The following is a 21478-nucleotide window of genomic DNA, read 5'->3' as shown; positions in this document are numbered from 1 at the left end:
TGAAGTCTCATCAGTAAGCAATGAATGGAGTGCCAGTGGCTCACAGACAGACCTAGACTTATCTGGGGAGAGCAACCTGGGACCCCACAGGTAATGTTACACCTATAAATAGAAGCAAATAAGGAGCACGTGAATATTTCCTGCCCAATGGGACTGTACATGTCTGGTTTACCCACTCTGAGTTATTTTCAGCTCCTTCAAAGTAGGGAAAATGGCATGTGAAGCCAAGAATCTGCAGGGAATGGAATGCAAGGGAAACACCTGTTGTGAGGTCAGTTAAAAAACGGAAGAAAGAAACACACCATGCAAGCTGTGAAAGGTGAGAGGTGGCAGCAGTTTCTAAAGGGAAGACTGCCTTATAAAGGCTTTCTTCACTGGAGATGACTAAAGGGAAGAAGGGGGAAGCATTCCCTACAGCTACAGCAGCTGAAGAATGTCCAGTGTTACTCCTTTCTTCCTTTCAACAGAAGTATTTTCTATAATTAGGAAGTTTTGAACATACCCAGAATAAAAATCATTACCTACTTTTTATATAAAGGTCTGCTAGATAAAGGTAGGTTCAAATGTATGAGGCTCCAGCCAAACTGATAGCTAAGCTTGCTGGATGATTTCTCACTGCCTCCACTACAAGATGCACTCTTTACAATTAATGGACTTGATGATCCTTATGGCTCCCTTCCAACTTGAGATATCCCACGACAGTGCACCCCATTCAAAAGCAACAAAGTTTTAGTCTAACAGGTGACAAACAGCATATTGGGTCTTTAGGACACAGAACTAGAACACTGGTGTGCTTTATTCACATGTAGTCCTCAGCTGTTCTGGCTCGAGGTTAGGACTTCTCTGCATGACAATATTATTCCTATTTCACCACAGGTCATCTTGAACTGGACAATGTCTTAAGGCCTTAAGAGGACATTTCTTAAAGACCCTTCCACAAATGCAGAACGGAAGACAAGAAAACACCAGTGTGTGTTACTTTTCTTCTAGCCTTTAAAATTACTACAGGGGTAATGTGGCAAAAGCCTATATCCAAAACAAGTGAAAAAACTGCCAGCTTAAATTTAAGTCCCTGACAGTTACAGCTGAATAAAATAAATGCATGACATACAAGCCTCCTCTACAAATCTAGCAGCGTGCTGACCTTGAGAAGTTCTTTTACATCGTTTTTCAAAAATCACCACTACAGCATACACTCAAAAAGACTGAATTTGCATAATAACTGTGTTATTTCACTACAACATTCTTTCCAACGACCCATCCTGATGAGATGAAGACTATGCAGGGCAGCACATATATGTGGTGTTTATAGGGGATTAACTGACATTGCAGAGTAAAATCTGCAAGTGTATGTTATTCAGTTTACAGCTGTAGCTATGTGCTCTGTCTTGCAGACCACAGATCACCTGAGTAGGCTGAAATAGTCTGTGCTGTCTTCAGGCACAAATGTCCTGACCAGAAGTTTGCTGCTTCTGCCATCTGTACTTTCCTTATCTTTCCAGGCCATTGCTTTTCTCTAACTGTCCTCAAAGATGAAGATATGGAATATGAGGAAAGGATAGCCCTCAAACACTTTTAGGCCCTTCTGTTCAAGTCACTAGGTCAATAATATGAAAGAACAAATAACTGAGCGGGGGACGGTATGACCGTATGGATAACAAGACCTAAAACTTAAATGGAGAAGAAATCCCTCTTGCAGTCAGCCTCTCTCTCTTTATTGCACTTATACTCTAATAAATACTGGGAAAAGGAACTGTGAATCTTTGTCAAATCAGTGTAAGAATCTCTCTCAGCTTCAATCAGTATAGTCTATTAACCTACTAAACGACTAAGTTTATAGTACAGATGAAGCTCAAATTATCTTTGTGTTTAACAGGTAATTGTTTTGTCAAGTACTTTGTTTCTCCCCTCCCTTCCTACATAACAGTTCACCAAAACCACTACAGTACTCAATACTCCTCTCCTATGAAAAAAATGCATTACAGCATCAGACAGCACTGCTGAAGATGAAGCCACATCAGGTTTATTAGCATCAAATATGCTTTACTCCAATCCAATTATGATATTTTAAAACAAGGTTAAAAAGCAAGTTTCATAAGTGAAGGAACAATGCTTGCCTTTGTTTCTAATTTGAACTTCAAGAGCAGATCAATGCTATTTGTAACACAAAAGTTCAGAATCTCTTCCAAAGTGGGGAATATGTATCTCTGGCAAATGTTGAGCAAAGCAATTAAGCAACACCGATCTCTAGTCAAAATTGCACTTAGAATATATCTGATATAAAACAAATAAGCTCAAAATGGTCTCTTTTTCTTCTTCTCTCTCTCTCTTTTTCTTTTTTTTTTTTTTTTTTTTTTTTTTTTTTTTTTTTTTTTTTAAATGGAGAGATGCACAGAAGAAACCACAGAGTTTCACCAATATCAGTATTAATGCTGCATTCAGTGGAAGGGTCAAATATGCCAATCAACCACAGAAAAGACTGGCTTTGCTTTCATGCTAAACTAAGCATCGTACCATGCCAGCAGCTCATTCTTTTCAGCTTTCTTCCTTAGGACTTGACTGGATTTGGAAGCACTTGACTGAACACAAGGGAGCACCCAGAGAAGTTTTGCTGTGTGACCACTTAAGCCTGTAGCTGTTTGTTAATCCACAATAAATTCACTATTGTTTGTAAGCCTCAGCTTCCGTTTAGGGTAGGTTTTTTTGTATAATAAGTACTCTGAGGTGATCAAAGACACTTGGGCTGCTGCTCTTTGTGGTATGATTAGAACTTACCTTCCCTCCCCACTTTCCAAGGGACCACAAGAGAAAGGGAGGACCAGGAAGAAATAAAGCAGATCTTACTCTAAAGATCTATCAGATAGACGTGACACCAGCCCGAAGGGTCGAGATCTAGAACAGGAGCAACTGTCACTGCTGCCTAATTTAACAAACTTGCACTGGGAGGATCATTTCTCAGGAATACAAAGTCAAACTACAGAGGGGGTTTCTCACACCAAAAAGTTAAGGCGGCACAGCCAATAAGGAGACATACTAAACCTTCTGCAGGGGTAGGGAAAGCACGTGGAAAGCTGAAACTGCAAACCACCACCTTCCCAAAGCAGTAAGGCATAAGAAAGATCACAATGGTTTTATTAGTGAGGACACTTAGGAAAAAGAGACACCACCAAGAAGCGGACCAATACATTTTGCTTGCCAGAGGCATCGACACCAACTAATGTGTTACTAGGAGAGACCTGTTTTCCTGTTATTCTGGAGGTTTTTCTTCAGCCCTGTCCTCCTCACATCAGAGACCCAAACACCTGAAGCTCTCGCTGAAAGAAAGGCTGAGCAAGTGGCGGTACCCAAACTTCTACCCGGGCAGACAAATGTCCTCAATTTCTTCATCAAGCAGCAAGAGGGACGTTTCCATTTACAAACACAGTTGCTAACAGCAGGCATAACTTGGCCAGAAGTAAGAATGGGTCCTCCAGGACTTCTAGCCTTTCCCACTGCAAAATATCAATGCTCCCCCTTCCTGCCACAATCACATACAAACATCCCCCTCAAATGTCCACAAATAGAACTAACAGCATTTTAAGGGAGAAAACATTGAGAGCATCACTGGGACAATACCGGGTTTGGTCAGGAGAGAAACATATCAGGAAACAGCTGAGAACAAGCAAGTAACACACAAATGACTCAGGATCCATTTCCATTACAATGGGGAAAACAGGCAAGTCTTTTCCACACATGGACGGATCCACCCACCCTGGGTAAAAAAGTACAGAACAAATGCCAATTTTTTGTAGTGACTTCAAGAAATCCAAAATATTTTTCATAAGAAAACCATCATTCTAATATACTGAGCAGTTGGCTGAAATAAATCTTGACTCTTTTCTGCTTTACAATGTAATTTGCACAGAGTACATACAGCTGTTGTAGTGGGGCATGTAGTATTTTGAGTCATACAAGTACCTTGCATAAGTTCTGAGTTTGACCTTTTTTTGTAATTACAGTAACACTCTTTGACGCTCCAGCTTTTACTTTTACAAAGTCAGTGCAACAGACCACCTGCGCTTCGCGGTTGTTACAAAACACATCAAAGCAAATTCCTCATTTCTATTTTCATTGACACCATGTAACAGCAGAGCTCAGCCCTGCGACTTCCAACACACAAGGCTTGCAGTACATGGCGCCCAGACCCCTTCACGTGTCACAAATACTGCTCTTCCACTGCTCAGCCTGCTGAAGGAAAAGCCAGCCATCAGCGTCTACCCCACAGATATTCAGCATTCCCTCCATCAGAGTGAATGAGGAGTCAGACTCGCAGTAAAACTTTGTACTCAGAGTTGGACGCGACCCGTACGAAGATAAGTAACAAGTGCACTGTCACCACTAAACACATCAGCTGCAGACAAAAGGCAACGCACACGCCAAAGACCCTTCTAAACCCACCACATCCACCAGCAGGTAAAAATAGTTTACCTTCTGTTCTAGGCACATCAATGTTAGAAAAAGAGGCAACCTAGACGGCAAAGACCACATTCGGGAACTGGACCAAACTGCTGTGAAGAACAAACTAAGGGCAGCAGGTTATCACTGCAGTGCTAGTTTTGCTGGAGCATAAACCAAGTGCTCATGCGGTTCTGAAGCATAATTATTCACAGTTCACCTGAGTGCAGGTCGCCAGCACAATTCATGCAAGAAGTAACCGAGAATATCTCGTTTGGGATACTGGTAGCGTATCAGGTCACTCCCATCAACTGCATCTCCCTCTCCTGCACGGAGGTTTCCAGACGTGCAGCAAACAGCTCTCTACCTTCTGTCTCTGTGTAATTAGCGCTATTAATCCCAGGCTATCCAAGCCCCCTGGCGTGGCTCTGATTTGGCGTTAATCTCTGCCGAGGTCTCTTCTTCCTCCCTACAGAAAGCCATTTAAACCTTGGCACGCCTTTCGGTTTAGAGTGATGTTCTGTCGCAGGGGGATTAGCCCCACACTGTATGAGTGGGAAGCACAGAGAGCTGCCACACCTGGCCTGCCTATGCCGCAAAAAGGGAAGGAAAAGTTACTTTTTCAGAGAGCCAGCGCTCGGGACAAGACAAGGGCTCCTGTGCAGCCCGTCGTCCCCGCGGGCGCAGGCGGCTGCACGCAGGGACGCCCGGGGCTGAGCCGCAGCCGCGCTCCCGCTCCCGCCGGCAGGAACTGATTAGTCATTAGCGCCGCACGCGGGGCTCGGGCTGCCCGGCAGCGGGGCCGCCCAGGCCGGGGCGGGAGAGCTCCGGAGGGAGGGACACGGAGGGGGGCCCCACTCACCCCATGAGCCAGTCCATGGCTGGGTCCTGCCGCGCCGGGAAGCTCCCGCGGCCGCCGACTCGCCGCTCACCGCCCGCTCATGGGGGCCGCGGCCGCTGCGCGCTCGGAACTCCTCCCTCGGCCGCTGTGTCCGTCGGTCCCTGCCCCGGTCGGTCGGTCGGTCCCTCCCCGGCCGCGGGCGGGGCGGCCGCCGGGTGCCCCCCCCGGGCTGACACTCGCGCACTGGCGCGGCCGGAAGTAAACACACGGCGCTGGCCAACCCGGAAGCGGCCCCGCGCCGCCCCGCCGCCCCGCCGCGCGGAGCACGCCGGGAGATGTAGTCCGGGCTCCCCGGGTCAGGGACCCCCGGCATCGCTCGGCCCCCTCTGCGAAAGCCTCGCTGCCCGGACCTCAGTGCTTTAGTTCTCGCTAAGACACGCCATATCGGGGCCTCTGAGGCAGCGCTAGCAAGGCAAATTTATGTGTTAATTAGAGACGGCGATGAGAACCTGGAGTTCCCACGGGGTCGCCAGGGACCGACCCAAGACTGTCCTGTAAAAATGACCAAACAGCTGCTGAAGGGATGGTACTTATCCTCAGACAGCCCGACACGGCGCTCTTCGAGATTTACACAACCCTAACTTTTAAATGCAAATCCTTTCCATGCTGTCTATCCGCATTTCCAGAGGCTCCGTGAAAGTGATGTCCTCTTGACCGGTTTTCCCGATCAGCCCCTGCTCGGGGGGATATGTTTACCGAGGCAGAGCTGCTGGAGGTGATCCCATGCTTTGGACCCGAGGATTAATTAAAACCTGTGTTATGGTAGAGTGCTGGTTATGTCATCGGGCTCCGTGCACTCGCCAGTTTCCCGAGGGAAGGACCTTCTTTCAGAGGCTGTTTGGGCCATCACCGTCCTTCCCTAGCCCGCCTCCTCCCCGTGCTGTGCTGTGCTGTGCTGTGCCTCAGCGCTGTGTGCTCGGAGAGGGTCCCCAGGTCCCCCCGTCCCACAGGGACCCTCCTGTGGCCCCGCTTGTTCAGGGTGGGTGAGCCAGCGCCGGCCACCGCACGGACACCCAAGAGAGTTCCAACAAAGCGGCGTTATAGTACTAATACTAATTAGTATTACTGTACTAATACTGCGAGGGGGTGTCAGGGGGCGACAAAAATGAGAATGCTTCTCGGTCATGGTTGTTTCGTATCTCTCTGTCTTAAGGAAAGGCGGTAGAGTTATTTTGCATTAAAAAGCGTATTGTGCTGTAGTTTTGGGAAGGGAGCGTCCCTTTGAATTCTGCTGGGGATGCCTTTGCACAACATGTAACTGCTTTATTTGGCCATTCTCCTATAACAAAACTTCCGCCTGAGAATTATCTGGGTATGTGGCAGTGTAACATAGGAAATGGATGGCCAGAACTTGAAAATGTATGTTATCTATGTTCCAATTAATTATTTCTTTAATACATTTTATCTTTTAATTATCCTTGCATTTAGGAAATGTAGCAGAGGGCAAGAAAAAGGTCTTACATCAGAACCTCCCATACTTTCCTGAGTAGCTGGGGCAAGGATTTTTTTACAGTGTTTAAAATACCAGATCAAACCATCTGCAGAAAATAATTATCCTTTATGTAGACACTCTATCCAGTCATTATCTGCAAACATTTGAGAACAGATGTCCCTCATTTGAATTATGTTTTCTTGTTGCCCTTTGTTATGGGTATTTTTAGCAGGGCATTTGAGGATGAACTCCATCCCAATTCACTGTGGGATGCATTGTACCAGGAGTAGGGTGTTTAGTTATATGACACGTTTTAAAGCAGAGATGACTTCTGATACAATGAGTTTGTCATGTCAGATTAGCTATTTTCCTCCTGATTGTATCAAGGAAAATATACAGCAACTGGCACTTGGAGAATTACTAGTGCAAAAAAACCCATCAGACAAAGAACATCTATTTAATTTATCTTACATATCATACCTTCCTAGGGCCCTTATCTATATCTCACCTAAGGTGATTATTTTATAATTATTTTTTGTGGGTTTTTTCCCTTGACATTACACTTCCGTTGACATGCTGTTTTGTTTTGGTGTTTTTTTCTTCTTCGTTTAGCCACTGGAAACTGCAGAAGTCCCTCTGGCAGAGCAAGCATTTCACCATCATCCCAGTTCAGTCAGGCCCCTCCGTGAGCAGCTCTGAAGAGCAAAGGATGTGCCAAGCCCAGAGCAGTGTCCAGTGGTTGTCCTGCAGCTTCCCTTCCAAGCCTTCTATAAAACGCATCGCAGCAATTATTTATTTGGCAACAGCAAGCCTGGAAGGCTGTGGGGCTCCTTTGTGCTAAGCCCTATGCACATGGACAAAGAAAGGGCACTCCCTGTTTAGGGCTTGCAGGCCCTGTAGGACCTGAATATAAGGGGCTTAACAAGCACTGGTCCCTGGCATACAGATGTGGTAGGAAGTGCAGAGGATCCGGGAGGTTTATAATGCTTGACGTTGCAGGGTTTTGCATCGACTCTTCCCTGGATTACTGTTCCCCAGCTTACTCATGTCTAACAGGATTTAAAATGTGAGGTTATTGACAGGCAGTCTGGGCAGAACGTGCTCCCTGTGGGCTTGTGGGATCTGCACTGTAGGGCTTTTGGCCTGTGGCACATAGCAAGAAATACTGCATTCACTTGCTCCTCTCCTCCTTGTTCTGCCACTCATATCCCCATGCCTGGCTGGCATAACAGGAATCCAAAAAAGTGCATTCCCTGCTCCTCCAGGCATAGTGTGGCTTTGTTTCCAGATATTCCTCAGCAGCAGCAGCAGATCTTTTCGGAAATTGATGGGAGGCTGGAGGGGATCCCACGCAGACCAGAGCACAGGAGTTGGGACAGACAAACACATCACATGAGGATTTGGCAGTCGTGTAAAGCTCTGCAGGGCTCAGTACAAAAGCCAAGGTACAGGACAGCATGGACCTGAGGGCTGGCCCTGTCTGTGAGAAGGCTCTGCTATGTCCCATAACCCATGAAGAAAGACACTGCAGTCCCAAAAGTGACTCAGCGCTGGCTGAGAACTGCCTTGAAATAGCAAGTGTGAACATTTACTTCCTTATTTTTGTCCCACAGTTCTCATGACTAGATCTGTACAGAACAGGATGTTTGATAGCCATCCAGACAGCAGCTGTCGTATCTACCTGATTTTCATGTTGCCTGTTAGTTGGCTTGCTGTGCTGTCTGATAATAAAGTGGTACTGCAGAGGGTGAGCAGCTATGAGGAAGTAATCAAGGCACCGGTCTCTTTGCAACTGTCCCTTTACTGCCTCTGGTTCAATTGTCATTACCTCCTGCAGTTGGAAAAGTGCAACATGCAGGTGGGCAAACACCACCTTGCACAGCCAGCACTAAGGAGCGGGAGTGAACTTTGCTCCTTTATTGGCTTATTGCATCAGGAACACCTGTCCCTCCTTCACCACCCTGTACTGGTGTGGGGCCCAGCAGCCTCAGGTCTGATACCTTGACATCAGCCCTGCTTGTTCCCTCTCCTCTCCTTGCTATAGAAATGTAGCGTTGTTTAGGGCTGTATGAGTTTTCCTTCCTTGATCTGAAGCAGTCATTCCCATGGAGCTCATCTTACCCTGGACAGCTGAGAGGCCCCAACAGGCAGAGATGTGAACCCATTTGCCGAGCTGAGGCATTTCCAGTGGGTGGCAGAGAAGCAGAGCAGGTGATGGCTGCCCTGACACAGAGGGGTGTGACATTTTTCAGAAAGTTGCAAATCTGCAGCTCTGATCTGGGTCTTCTGCAACAGGAGGAGACACACCCTATGCCGTGGATTTCCAGGGGATGCAGCAGGTTGATGGGCTTGGGTTCAAAATGGTTCTGTTTGTGAAGCTCTGAATGCGGCGCTGGCTCTTTAAGTCAAAAACATCCACACACTCCTTCCCTGAGACAAAACGCCTTTGTCCCTGTGCATGAAACATATTACGGTTCAAATTCCTCCAGAGCCATTAGAAAAAAAAAAGTGCATGAGTCTGACAGCGTGGGCCTGCCTGCCACTCTGAATACAATTATTAATCATGCTAGATATTAAAAAAGCATCTCTTCTTGGTTGGAACATTTGATTTTTTTTTTATAAATAAACACTGTGAGTGGTTATAAATATTGATTGCTGCCAGTAATAGTAAGACCTTTTACATATAGTCTTGCAACAAGACAATCAATCCTGCTGAGGACCAGATTGGAAACAATAAGTGGCATTTTGGGTCCTGAACTGTCTGGGAAATATGGCTTTTATTCTGATGTCTGAGAGTGGGGTGAAGCTTTAGGGAAGAGAGCTGCAAAGTCTGTCCTTGGGGGGGGTCTGCATTTCTAGGGATGTTGACCAGGGTTCACTTTTTCTCTCCAAGTCACAGAAGAACAGAATTATTAGGTATTTCCTCTTTCAGACAACTTAAGAGTTGTTGTCAAAACGTGACTAGTGCTGACTGGCTTTTAATCTTTCCCCCAGTAATTAGGTATTACTGTGCAGCATCTGCCTTTTGCCTCAGCTTCCATATCTGGAAAATGAAAAAAAAAAAAAAAATCCCACTTCCCTCTGCATCAACTCTTGTGAGAGATGATGTGTACATGCTCAGAAACCTCCAGTGTCTGGGAGTGCTAAAAATCAGGTGGATTTCTCTGTTCCTCCAAGTGTGGAATACAAGAATTACACTAAAATGAATTAAATTAATTTTAAAGAAGAGAGAATTTTCAGCTGGGAAGCTTGGGAAATGCCAGTCATGGGGTCAGGATGCCTGGGTTGATCTGCATGTGTCAGAGAGCGCTGTAAGGGGACGAGTGTGGCTTTCCTTTTGTCCCAGTGCTGGCAATTCCACGTCATTGTGGACAGGCTGTAACCAAACTGACACTCTCATTACGCCTGACCAACACCAGCCAATTTGAAGGGCCCCTCGGAAAGGGGAAGCAGAAGACACACGCCAGCTCTGTGGTGCTGTTTTTCCTTACTGATAAGCTCTTCCCTGAGCGTGTCTTAATCTACTGCATGTGTCAGGGTGGAGAAAAGAGCACAGGGCGAGAAGTGGGACATATATTTTTGAGTTTGGAGAGGGATGTTCACTGTGGGGTTGGGATGTAGGCTACCCATAAGTTAAAGATGTTGCATGTTAACTGGAAGCCAGGGCTTGTCCATCCCCACTGGTTTTGCAGGAAGATGGAGACAGTGCCGGAAATTGTTTGCATTATTTTCCTAATGCTGCATCTCTCACAGATGGCAAAACTCCCTCTAGGCGTCCTCCTTGAAAAAAACCCAGCAGGCTACAAAAAGCCTGCAAGGCTGTTTTTTTTAGAGTCCTGGGTGCTTTTAACCACTCCTTGACATTATTTACAAAGGCAAGAAACAACTTTCTGGCACGTCTTGTCCTCTGGTACAACTGCATGCAATGCAGTTCACCAGACAACCCTTGAAACACCTCTGAGCCTGCATAACACCTCCTGCAGACCAAGGAGACAGGCAGCTGACCTGTGCACACACAGGGCTCTTCTCACGCAGGGCAGAGCATTGCCCCCACAGCCAAATGCCCAAATGGGAGCAGCTGGATTTGCAAGCCACGGGAGGATGGTGAGACTCGTGCCAGGATCACACCCAGGGGTTTGCTTTGTGGGTCCTGCGTGCCCTGCTCGAGCCCTCAACCTGCTCGGATGAGGTGGGTGAGGATGAGCAGTGCCTGGGTGCAGCCAGCTGCCCTCTGCCCCCGCTGCCGGGGCTCCGAATCCCGCAGGCACCGTCCAGCCCGGCGCGGGGTCGGTGCCTGCAGTACAAATGAAGCCTCCAAATGACGGCTGCGTTAAAGTGTCCCCAGCCCCCACCGATTACAAAGGGTGCCTGGCAGAACAGGAGTCTGTTTGTCTGCTGCGCTCTGCACAAACAGTCGCTTCTGAAAATACATCTCACATGAGCAATTAGCCCCGGCAATAAAGAGGTCCCATCTCTGCCCAGCCGTTTCGGGGAAGCTGCTCTTCACCGGGCACCGAAGAGGACTCAAACAGCTAGCAATCCCCCACCTGCTGCCTGCCCTGGGAGACCACGGCTGTGGGTCTGCAAAGCATCCCCTCTGCTCGGCTCCAGCCCTCTCGGCTGGGTGTCGGTGCCTTGGCACGACGCTGGTGATGCGGCTGCTCTCAAACCAGCCCCTGGATGGTAACTGAGCACCCGGCAGCGTGGGGCTGCACAGAGAGGGGGCACGCATTGCTCTTCAGCTCCTGTGACACCCTGGGGGCAGGGAGAAGTTATTTTAAGGGTGCAGGAAATATTATGCTGTGAAATTGAAGCTGGCTCCCACTGTGCTTGGAAAGCACCCAGCTCAGCTCAGCAGCCATTCTTATCACTGACTAAATGCACTTGTAATTATTTCTCCTTTCTCTCCTTCCTCACGTTACTAGCATTTTTCTCCTCTTTCATCTTGCACAATTAAATCTGAAAACCAAGCCAGGAAAAGCACTAATCAGTTGTTATTCATGCATATTTGCAATGCCAGGTAGAGGCCTCAGCTGGACAGCAGGGCTCTCTGTGCCAGGCTCTGGTCATTGCAAAATCCACAAAGAGAATTATTAGTACCAAAGCCCTGGAAGTCCTGGCCCCATATACAGAGGGGAGATGTCAGATGTGATGAGCATCATGTAGGCAACATGCCTTGATGACTCTTTTTTGTACAGTGCACTCTGTACTAAATATATATATGTGTATATACATATATATATATATGTATGTGTGTATATACATATACATATATATATATATATAAAGTAGAAGGAAGAGGCAGGGAGAGGTAGAAATGAGACAGTCACCCCCAGGCATTGGACAGTCACCCTATACCTGCTGTCTAACTTTCCAAGGATTTTCCAAGTCCTCTGTTCCATATATCTCTGTTGTGGAGGGTAAAGGAGCTTTTGCTAATGCTGCTCTCTCTCTTTAGTTTCTAGCCTTGCCGCCTGAGAGCAGTTTGTCCTCCCTAAATCATTCTAGAAGTAAACACACATCTTTTTCTTGGAGCAGAAATTGAAGTGCTCCTATACTGCTATTGTTTCTATCACTGTATCACTGGAGTCCAGCTCCAAGAAGATAGCCAGTCTTGCAAGGCTTGTGAAACAACAACAACAACCAACCAAACAAACCCCCCCAGAAAAATCAGTGACAGATCCTTGTTAATTTATTTGAGAACACCAGAGTATTTGTGTATCAGTACTTGTAACTGAGGAATAGAGTGCTATTCCCTGCTTTGAGGTGGAGCAAGAAGCCAGTGTGATCCCTAGTGGCAGCCTGCTGTCCTCGGGGCTTCACATCCTAAGAAGACTCAATGGCACCATCTGATGGTTGAGAGGAAATATTCATATTCCTGAATACTCATTCATTCAAAGCTATTCCCAATCAGTAATAAGGTTTCTAGCTAGGCACAGGTGGGTTAGTGGTCTTTCAAGGAGGCTTTGGGAGGGAGCCGGGAGTGTTGAGAGGTGGGAGTGTTTGGCCTGCATGGGGGGAACGGTATCCTCTTCCTCACTTGGCTCCTTCAGCGCTGACCCTGGGGAGGCAGCAGCACCTCCAGAGTAGGTATGTGAAAAACAGGTGACAGTCAGCTTGCAGGGCCCAATCACAAAAATGTAGGATGCTGCTGAGGCTCCCCAAAGTCAGCACAGAGCAGAGTGCACTGCGCCAGAATGAGCATGTTAGTAGAAACAAGGAAAAACCCTGCCCCAGCAGACCGGACAAGGGAAAGCTGATCTGGAGCTGCTGGGGAGGATTTGGTGTGCACAGACGGCCATGTAAGGCTCTGTTGATGCAGGTGGTTCAGAACAGTGGGGATTTGTTTGGTAAGTGCCCTCCATTGATTTTTCTATGTATAGGAAATGTTGGTTTCTCCAGCAAAGGCTGTAAAGGAAGGTCAGGTTTATTCCACATCTACTTTGCAGCGTTAGCAATGGAAGGTGACCTGTCCTCTTTCTCCTCTGACTCTGATGCTGCAAGGGCAGTAAGTGCAAGGAGTCAGCTAAATTTTGCCCCCTGCTCACAGTAATCTGCTACTACATGAAATCCAGGAGGATAGGGTGACATGTAAGAAAGCTTTTTCCAGAGCAACTTCCTCAGATTTGTTGAGATACAATGCTGCCATGAATGAGTCATCGCTTACAACAGATATCATCATTAGCTTCCTCAGCACCATGATTTGTGTACGTGGAACCAGCTGAAACAACTCCCTGGAGTTTATCTTCATAGGAGTACGGAAGTACGTCCATTGGTCTCTTCATGGGATCAGGCCTGTGCCTATCTTGTGTGAACTGGGGCTGCATGAGCAGCCTTTAAAGGAAGAGATGAAAACCCTTGTGTGGGGCACACTGGGGATCTGGCTGAGTGTGGAGATTTCCTCAGAGCATCCACAACTCCAAGGCTGTGTTGCCCACAAACTCACCCAAAAATTAATGACTTCTCTCTGCTAGTCCTAATCCATCTGCAGGGAAAAACATGGCCACTACCAAATCCCTCCCAGGTCTGTGATGGGGGCTGTAGCAAGATGTGAGTTTTCCTCCACCTGCAAATGGTCAATCCTTCCCACACACTGCCAGCTTTGGCCCACCTGGTCAGGGCATGGGCAGTTGTTGTCTGCCTGTTGCCCAATCTGGCTGTTGTCAAAGGGAAGTCTGCTTCCTGGGTGGAGCTGATGGATGCAAGGGAAGGCTCGATCTCAATCTGCTTCTGGCAGCCAGCACCAGTGCTAATGCTTTCGATGGCTCATTAGTCATTTATGGAGTGCACCCAGGCACCTGAAAGTCTTCCTGGGGATGTGGGGAGAGTGAGGCAACACATTTTATAAGGGGCTGGGCAGCAAGTTGTTTTCGTCATACCCAGGAAATCAGCCCAGAGCAGATACATTTCTGGCTGTAGCTCCAACAGGGGGTTTTGTTGTTGGTTTTGTTTTGTTTTGGTTTGGTTTTTTTTAATGCCCCAGCTGCCCAGCATGGTTCCTCACCCTACCACCTGGTTGCTTGGGCAGGGTGAACCTGAAGGGATGGGAGAAGCAGCCCGAGGGGGGAGGATTGTCCTTCAGGAGTAGCAGGATGCCACTGAAGTGATTATTACCATAAGTAAGTTTTCCCCAGCAGACCAACAGACCTATCTGCTCATGCCATCAATGTGAGTTGCACAGAGATGCAGTCACCTGTTAACCAGCTGGTGCAAGTCTTGCTGACAGCCCTGAAAAATGGAGAGGGTGGAGGGGACACTTCCAAGGACACAGCTCCTTCAGGAAGTCCATGCCATGGATGAGCAGAGACACACATAGATTGTCTTCCCATGAAAGGCACTGAGCTTTCCCTCCCCTGACCTGCAATCCCAGACTAGGGGAAAATGTCCTCTCCTTCCTCCACTGAGGAAGATGGAGATGATTAATAAAGCACACAGTCAGCCAGAGCAAAGAAGCAGTTCTGGACAGGCTAAATCCCTGGCCCTCTCACTCCAGTCCCTGTTACTTTTCCTTTAAGTCTCAGCTTCAAGGTCCCTCAGAAAAGCATTCCTGGAGGTTGCAGAGAAGAAACAAGGAGAGGACGGGCAAAGAGGTTTCCTGAAACCAAAGGCCTGAGGGGGACATGTAAAAGGCATGGATCAATAGCTGCACTTCCGAGAGCCTCCAGGCTCCCTGGATCAGCGATAATAGCAGGCTGAGCTCATTGCTAATAGCTTTGGTGGGTGAGAGAGCCAAGGGCAGCCTGTCTGCTTTGGAGAAAATGCAAATACTGTCTTGATGCTGTTTCTGTGCCTCTGACAGCAGCACTGCCTGGTGCAGGAGGAAGCAGGACAATCCTTTTTCATTACTTTTTGTGCATGGACCTTGTTTTTTGGTGAGAAGGGGGTATCAAGGCTTGGTCTTTGACTGGGTGCTGTCAAATGAAGAGTAGAGCTGGCAAAACCGCAGGGATTATCTGGACTAGATGACTCCCTGCTATGATGTGAGCTATCTTGCTGGTTGTATTCCCTTTAATCCACCCTGATATAAAAATACCCCAAGGAAGGATGATTGCCCTGCACACGGAAGTTATTCTCCTGAGAGAATAAGATCTCCTGAGAGATCTCCATACTCCCACTGCTGCTCTGCCAGGCACCAGATTGCTTTGAAGGAGCACAAGGTGCACACTTGTGGAACGGGGGTGAAACCAACTACCGTCAGGAGTCCATGCCCAGGGCCTGGTGCAGAAGGCATCTAAGCTTCATCATTCCTCTTTACTGCCTGCTCTTTCTTTGCCTGGCAGGGTTTGCCTCCCCTGTGGCAGCCTCGCACCCAGTGCTGCAGCATGGAGAACCAGAGTAATGTGATTGAGAGGATTTTCAGAGGAATACTGAACTTTCCTCTTTTTTCTTTCCTTAGGTTTCTACAGCTAAACAAACTCCTCAGGGCTGAAAGCACTTCAGGAGTCCTGAGTGACCCAGAGGACTAATTATGGGGCCAAGTGGGAGGAGGACGAGGGCAGAAAGTTCAGTCATCTGAATGCCATCCCACTGTGCTGTCTCAGCAACATTACAGCCTCAGCTACAGCCCTCACAAGCACCACTTAGCCAACCAGTGTCTCCACCCTGATAGAAATTGCACTTCTTCCATCTCCAACTTCTCCCATCTCCAACTTCTCTATACCCTCTGTGCCCTGCTCTCAGCATGGTTCCCAGGGCTGAACCCACAGCTGTCTGCAGCGGGGGTAAGCACCACAAAGCCCAGAGAGCTTGAGTGTTTTCTCAGGGGCTGCACAACAAAAATATCCTGGCCATTTGTGCCAGTCTGTCCCAGAGGTTTGTAGCAAGTGAGAGGCAAGCATGCCAGGTGCCTGTGGGGAGCATCTTCTGCACATCCTGGCTGTTGCTCCCTAATGGATGGTCTGGTCAGCAATTAACGGGGAAAGCAGAACAGGGAGAGGCAGCCCTGGCAGCGCTTCAACTTCATGATGTACTTTTGCTTGGCATCAGCAAGGTCTGAGGAATGTCTCTGGTGGGGGAAGGTTAATGCTGGCTGGCTGGAGACAAGGCAGTCTGGCCCTTGCTTGGGCACCACCAAGTCTGCTGGACAGTGGCTGTGTGGGGGTTCCCAAATGCAGACGCTTCGTCACAGTGCTGCGCTCAGGAGATGCCAGGGCAAAGCCAAAGCCAAGCCTCAAGGCAGGCTGAAGGCAGCAGCACTCCTGCCCATCCCAGAATGAGCAGTGAGCATCCAGTGCTGAGCCAGAAAGGATTGCTGCAGAGCATTTCCCAACTCCTGAGGTTGGAGGGGACTGCACACGTGTGTCACAGATGGCACGTGGAATCTGTAAGGGAGTGGTCACTTGTCACTGACCTCTCTAATAAAGAAGACAGGCTGGGATGTCAGCAAAGAAAGAAGTTCTGGGATGCAGAGCAGGGTCTCCTAGAAGCGGACTATAGCATCTTTTACTCAAGACTTGGTGTCTTGAGTTTATCAGTGCTGCAACCCAAATTTGGTCCTCAGTGGGTTCAGAGATGTAAAAGACCTGAATCACATGGCTCAAGTGAATGGAGCAGGACACATGTGGCTCTTAGGAGCACACGGAGCCCTTCCCTTCTCCAGTACCACATGTAGCCTGGAGATGAGATGGGAGCTGGACACTGTAAGCATTAAAGTTGACACATTCTTCCCAGCCATGCTGATGAAGGACAGGTTGCTTGCAGGGGCACTGAACCTCCACAGCCTTGCTCTTAATGCTCTTTAGTTTGCACTTGTGGGGTGCAGGAGATTTCAAAGCTGAAGTACAGAGTGGCACCTGCCCTTCCTCAAGTCACACAGCCTGGTGGGGATAGAGCTAGGCTGGGGCTCCTGGCCCGCTGTGGGCTGTGGCCTTGCAGACTTCTTCACTCTCCAGACTTCTGTCCTGCATCGGTCCAACAGGGTGTGTGAGCAGCTGTTTGCCTTCATCCCTCTTTCCTCTCCTCCTCCTTGTACCAACACCTGCAGCAGTGCCTCAGCCCGCTTGCAGAATGGCGTTTGTCCGGCACCGAGTGTCCCCGCGGGTTCTCCCGAAGATTATGAAACGAGGGCAAACTCCTTTCCCTGGTGTTGCACAGACAGACAGAAGTGCGGTGGTGCGAAGGCTCCCGGCAGAGGCCAGTAGAGGCTGCTCGCTCGCCTCGCTGCGGGCCAGTGCAGGGCGCCTGCGATGGCACAGCTCAGGGAGCGCCCTCCGCTCCTGAGCACGGCTCAGGTGCCAGGGAAAGGGTCCCACAGAGCTTGCTTTGAACTTGTCCCCGCTGCCTCCTCTGACACGGCCTGGCTTTGCTGTGGCCTCAGCTCCCGGCGTTGGAAGCAGCCGTTCGCCAGCCCTTGGCAGTGTGGTGGATGCTGTGGAGTGCCAGTGCGGTCTGTAAGAAAGGACCAAACCGGGCAGGTTGGTCCTGCTCTCCTACAACATCATGCCCCCAGATGGTCCCAGGGGTTGTGACTGAGGGGAGGTCACTGGGATGGAGAGAGCACACAAATATGTGTTTGCTGGGACATGCAGGACCCCATTTGCAGCCCGTGGTGGATGTTCAAGCTCCTGTTTCCTTCTGTCCTGCACCCCTGGCTGCTGCCAGCCTTGGCTGAGCTGGGGACACCATCTCCTCTGAGGCACAAGGCCCCAGCTCTCCTGTGCTGGGCTTTGGGGAGAGGCACTGGCAGCCCACTCGTCCTGGATGGATGGAAATGCTCCCTTGGGGTTAGCAGTGCAGGTTCAGAACCTCAGCATGTGTTATGTGGAGACCCAGGGCATGGTGGTGAGAAGTGCCACAGACCAAATCCAGACCAACTGCCCCACTTCCATGCAAAGTGGATCTATTTGCACCCAACACACTTCTCTACAAGACACAAACCAGACCTGGCTTGGGATACTCAGGTGTGCCTTACATGGAGGTTGTGTCTGCTCTCAGGAAGCCCTCTAGGTGCTGTTGAAGCTTCCTGAAGCATCTTGGAGCAGAGTCCTGGGCTTCCTGATGATAGCAGGGTTGAAGAGTGATGCCATGAAGCAGCAGGATTGGAAAAAACTGGAAGAAAAATCTGAAGAATGGTAAAAGAGGGAAACTGTGGGGCTGAAGCAGCAGAAAGAGAACAAAATGCCATCCCTACAAACCTACTCCAATTCTTCTGCCAATGCCACATTTTTCTTATCCCAAGCAACCATCCCTGCCGTGGCAGGGCAAGTGGAGGAGCTGTGTCCTCCCCGGGCAGTGCTGTCATGGCAGTGCCTTGCAGACACAGATGTGCACTGGTCAGGATGCAGCTCTGTTCCCAGCATGACTGGCTGTGACTCAGAGAATGCCTCAGGGGAGCAAACCAGATGAGGAAGATGCTGCCTTTTTGTTGTTTGGAAATGAAGCCACTTTTTTTTTTTTAAATTGAGGCCTTTTTTAATTTGCTGAGGTGCTTTGCCCACTGGGCAGTGACACACTCTGTGGAGAGGAAGGAGGATTGCAATCAGTGTGTGCTGTGGGCAAGTGGAGCAGCTGGGTCATGCCGTGGGCATCTGAGTGGCCAGCTGGATTTGGGCACAGTCAGATCCACTCTGGTATTCAACACAGATGGTTTCTGCAGGAGAGAATTTTCGTTTTCATTGCATTTGTTTTCATTGTTACCCTGGTGCCATGAAATGCGATTTTGGGAGACATTATCATTTGCCCTGTTCCTGCGAACACAGCTCCTTCCTGGCAAAGCAGTGGGAAGGAGCAATGCCGAGGGGCTGCCGGTGTGATCTATAGGGGTTGCAGCATTTTGGGTCAGGGCACACATATTTAGATGTAAATCTACAGCAAGAAAACTACCTCTCATTGTGCATGGCAGGTTTATTTAATATAAATAAATAAAGGATCGTTAAAGGAGAGGCGAAGAGAAACACAAACCCCATCCTTGGGGCAATGCAGACAGATGAGTAATGGGGCCTTTTGAGTAAGTGCCTGCCTGGCCAGCTCTGAGTCAGTGAACAAACAGCACCAGCCTGGAGCCAGAGGCAGGGCTATTCTTAGCCACTCGCCTGTCAGGAGATGTTGCTGAGGGAAAGGAGGCAGGTTAAAAGGGGTGTCAAAGGGGGAAAACATTCGATTTCGAACTAGAAAGCCCCCAAAAGCCAGCCTGAGGTTCGATTGCAGTGACCAGACTGAAGATGATGAGTGTGAGGATGAGGAGGGTGACCACTGCCATGCTGGGAGAGCTCAGGACAAATTTCTCAGGGACCTGAAGGGAGGTAAAAGGACACCTGGAGGGACAAGGGCTCTTTGGCTGTGTGCGTTGCCCAGAGGGAACTGGAGATTCCTCTGCCTGAGGAACATCTGGTAGTACAGATTAAGTATCACCCTCACCTGCCCCCTAACAGCATCTCCCTTTCCCACCTGCCTGGCAGGGTCCCATTTTGAGGTTTCAAGAACCACCGTTTCTGAGGCATACTGATGTCCTTGCTGCAGATGGGATTGCATCAGCAGGGAAGGGAGGTGGCAGAAGGGTGCTGCACAGACCTGGACTCAGTTGCACTTGGGCTCCTTCTAAATAAAGAATATCCAGTCATACTGGCTCGAGCTGCTGGCTCAGCCCAGAAGCCTGGAAAACTAAATGACATCATCTGGGTACTGCCGACAGACAATATCTCCACTCAGACACTGAGTGCCTGGGTTTCAGCTGAGGAGTGTGGCCAGGGAGTGTTGATTGCTTTAAGAAACCCCCTAAAACTGCCCTTTCTCTCTGCAAAAGACCCAAGCAAGCAGTTCACCCTCATTTTGGTCTCTGCTCTCACCTGGGGCATCCTAATCCAGACCCTCTGTGCCCAGGGGGGATCCCAGCAAGATCTCAGCCCTCTAAGCCATCCCCACTCCAATGCCACATGGCTGGGACAAGCCCAGTGACCATTCCATCAGCTCCTTCCCCTCCTGGAGTGCTCTGGCCACAGCTGTGGAGGCTGCTCACCCAGTGGCTGAGGGCTGGTGGGATCTACCACACACGGCAGCGGGTCTGGGGCTGTAATTCCAAAAGTGTGGGAATCTTGTGACTTGCTGCAGTAGTGCTCCAAACCAATATGCTCATGAGCCTTGTCAGCACCTACTGCCACAGAGAGCAGGGTATCTCTCTAATCACCCTGTGAAAGTGACATTGTGGACAGGAAGGTAAGAGCAATACAAAGCATCTGCACCCTGCGGGTATCCTGCAGGTGAGGACCTGCAAGGGGACCAGAATTACCCTGTCAGTTGTAGAATTATAGTCTGGTGTGTAGGAGAAGGACTGGGGGCAAGGATTTTTCCCCACACACACACTCCACAGAGGCTCCAACTCTGCCTTCCTGGGTGGCCTTTGGCAAATAACCTGCCATCTTGGCTCCAGGTTTCCTATTTCTACAAGCTGGGATGAGTGCAATTCCTCCTCTGATTTCCAGAGCTCTCTGGACTAGGTAGAGTTGATCCCCATCTGCAGGGGTACATGGAAAAGGAAAAACTAAGCCAAATAACAATAATTACTTTTCTCCTTCCCATGGGTGTTGTAAGGATTAGCTCATGTTTAGCAAAACCCTCTGTAAGTGCTAAATGTTATTAATGTTCTTGGATTGCTCCAGGAGTGAATGTGGCTTTCCAGGGAGTGACGGGGTTTTTCCCTTGGCTGGCACGGAGCTGCAGTGAATTCTTTACAGCCCAAGGAAAAGAGCATCCTATTCCTGTTGTAGGAGAGTGTCTACAGCACAGAGCAGTACTCACCTTGCTTTCCATCAGTCTTTGAGAGACGAAGCCCATTCCTTCTTGCATCAATGCACAACCAGCAGTACTCTGGAGGAACATGCATCCCATGGAACATCTCCAAGTGTGGTGCCTTAATAAGGGCTCATCACCAGCATGGCAAATGGTATCTCCCAAGCTGCTCCCAGACACACAGTGAAGTGGGAAAGACTCGGGAGGGGACATGGTTGCAGCATTGCCTGAACACCACTCAGCAACTGAGGCCAGAGACCAGGTCAGAGCCACAGCACAGCTTACCAGTTTGAGTGTCCTGGCTCAAGTAGGGGTGCAAGGGTGGGGGTCAGTTCATGCCCCTGGCTCTCCTAAGTGTCCTAACACACAGCAGCTCTGTGCACCAGGAGTATTCATGCTCCCTGTTAAGTGTGGAAAAGCAGTGCACGCCACCTAATACTGGAAAGCCTGGGGGAGGTGATAGATAGATTCTCTTTTCCAGGCTCTGA

The 21478-nt window shown here is 49.0% G+C and overlaps 1 protein-coding gene across 1 annotated transcript in view; it reads right to left on the bottom strand.

The window, feature by feature from the left end:
• Window positions 1-5537, bottom strand: part of MOB2 (MOB kinase activator 2) — a 110039-nt gene extending 104502 nt beyond the window's left edge. The window contains exon 1 of the mRNA XM_066320937.1: window positions 5297-5537. Coding sequence (XP_066177034.1) covers window positions 5297-5313 — 17 coding nt within the window. The 5' untranslated portion in view covers window positions 5314-5537. The remainder of the gene's footprint in view (window positions 1-5296) is intronic.
• Window positions 5538-21478: the final 15941 nt, after the last annotated feature.

The sequence above is a fragment of the Sylvia atricapilla genome, chromosome 6, assembly GCF_009819655.1.
Source record: "Sylvia atricapilla isolate bSylAtr1 chromosome 6, bSylAtr1.pri, whole genome shotgun sequence".
NCBI lineage: Eukaryota > Metazoa > Chordata > Aves > Passeriformes > Sylviidae > Sylvia > Sylvia atricapilla.
The sequence above is the reverse complement of the archived record's forward strand: the minus strand, read 5'-3'. Positions and strand labels throughout refer to the sequence as shown.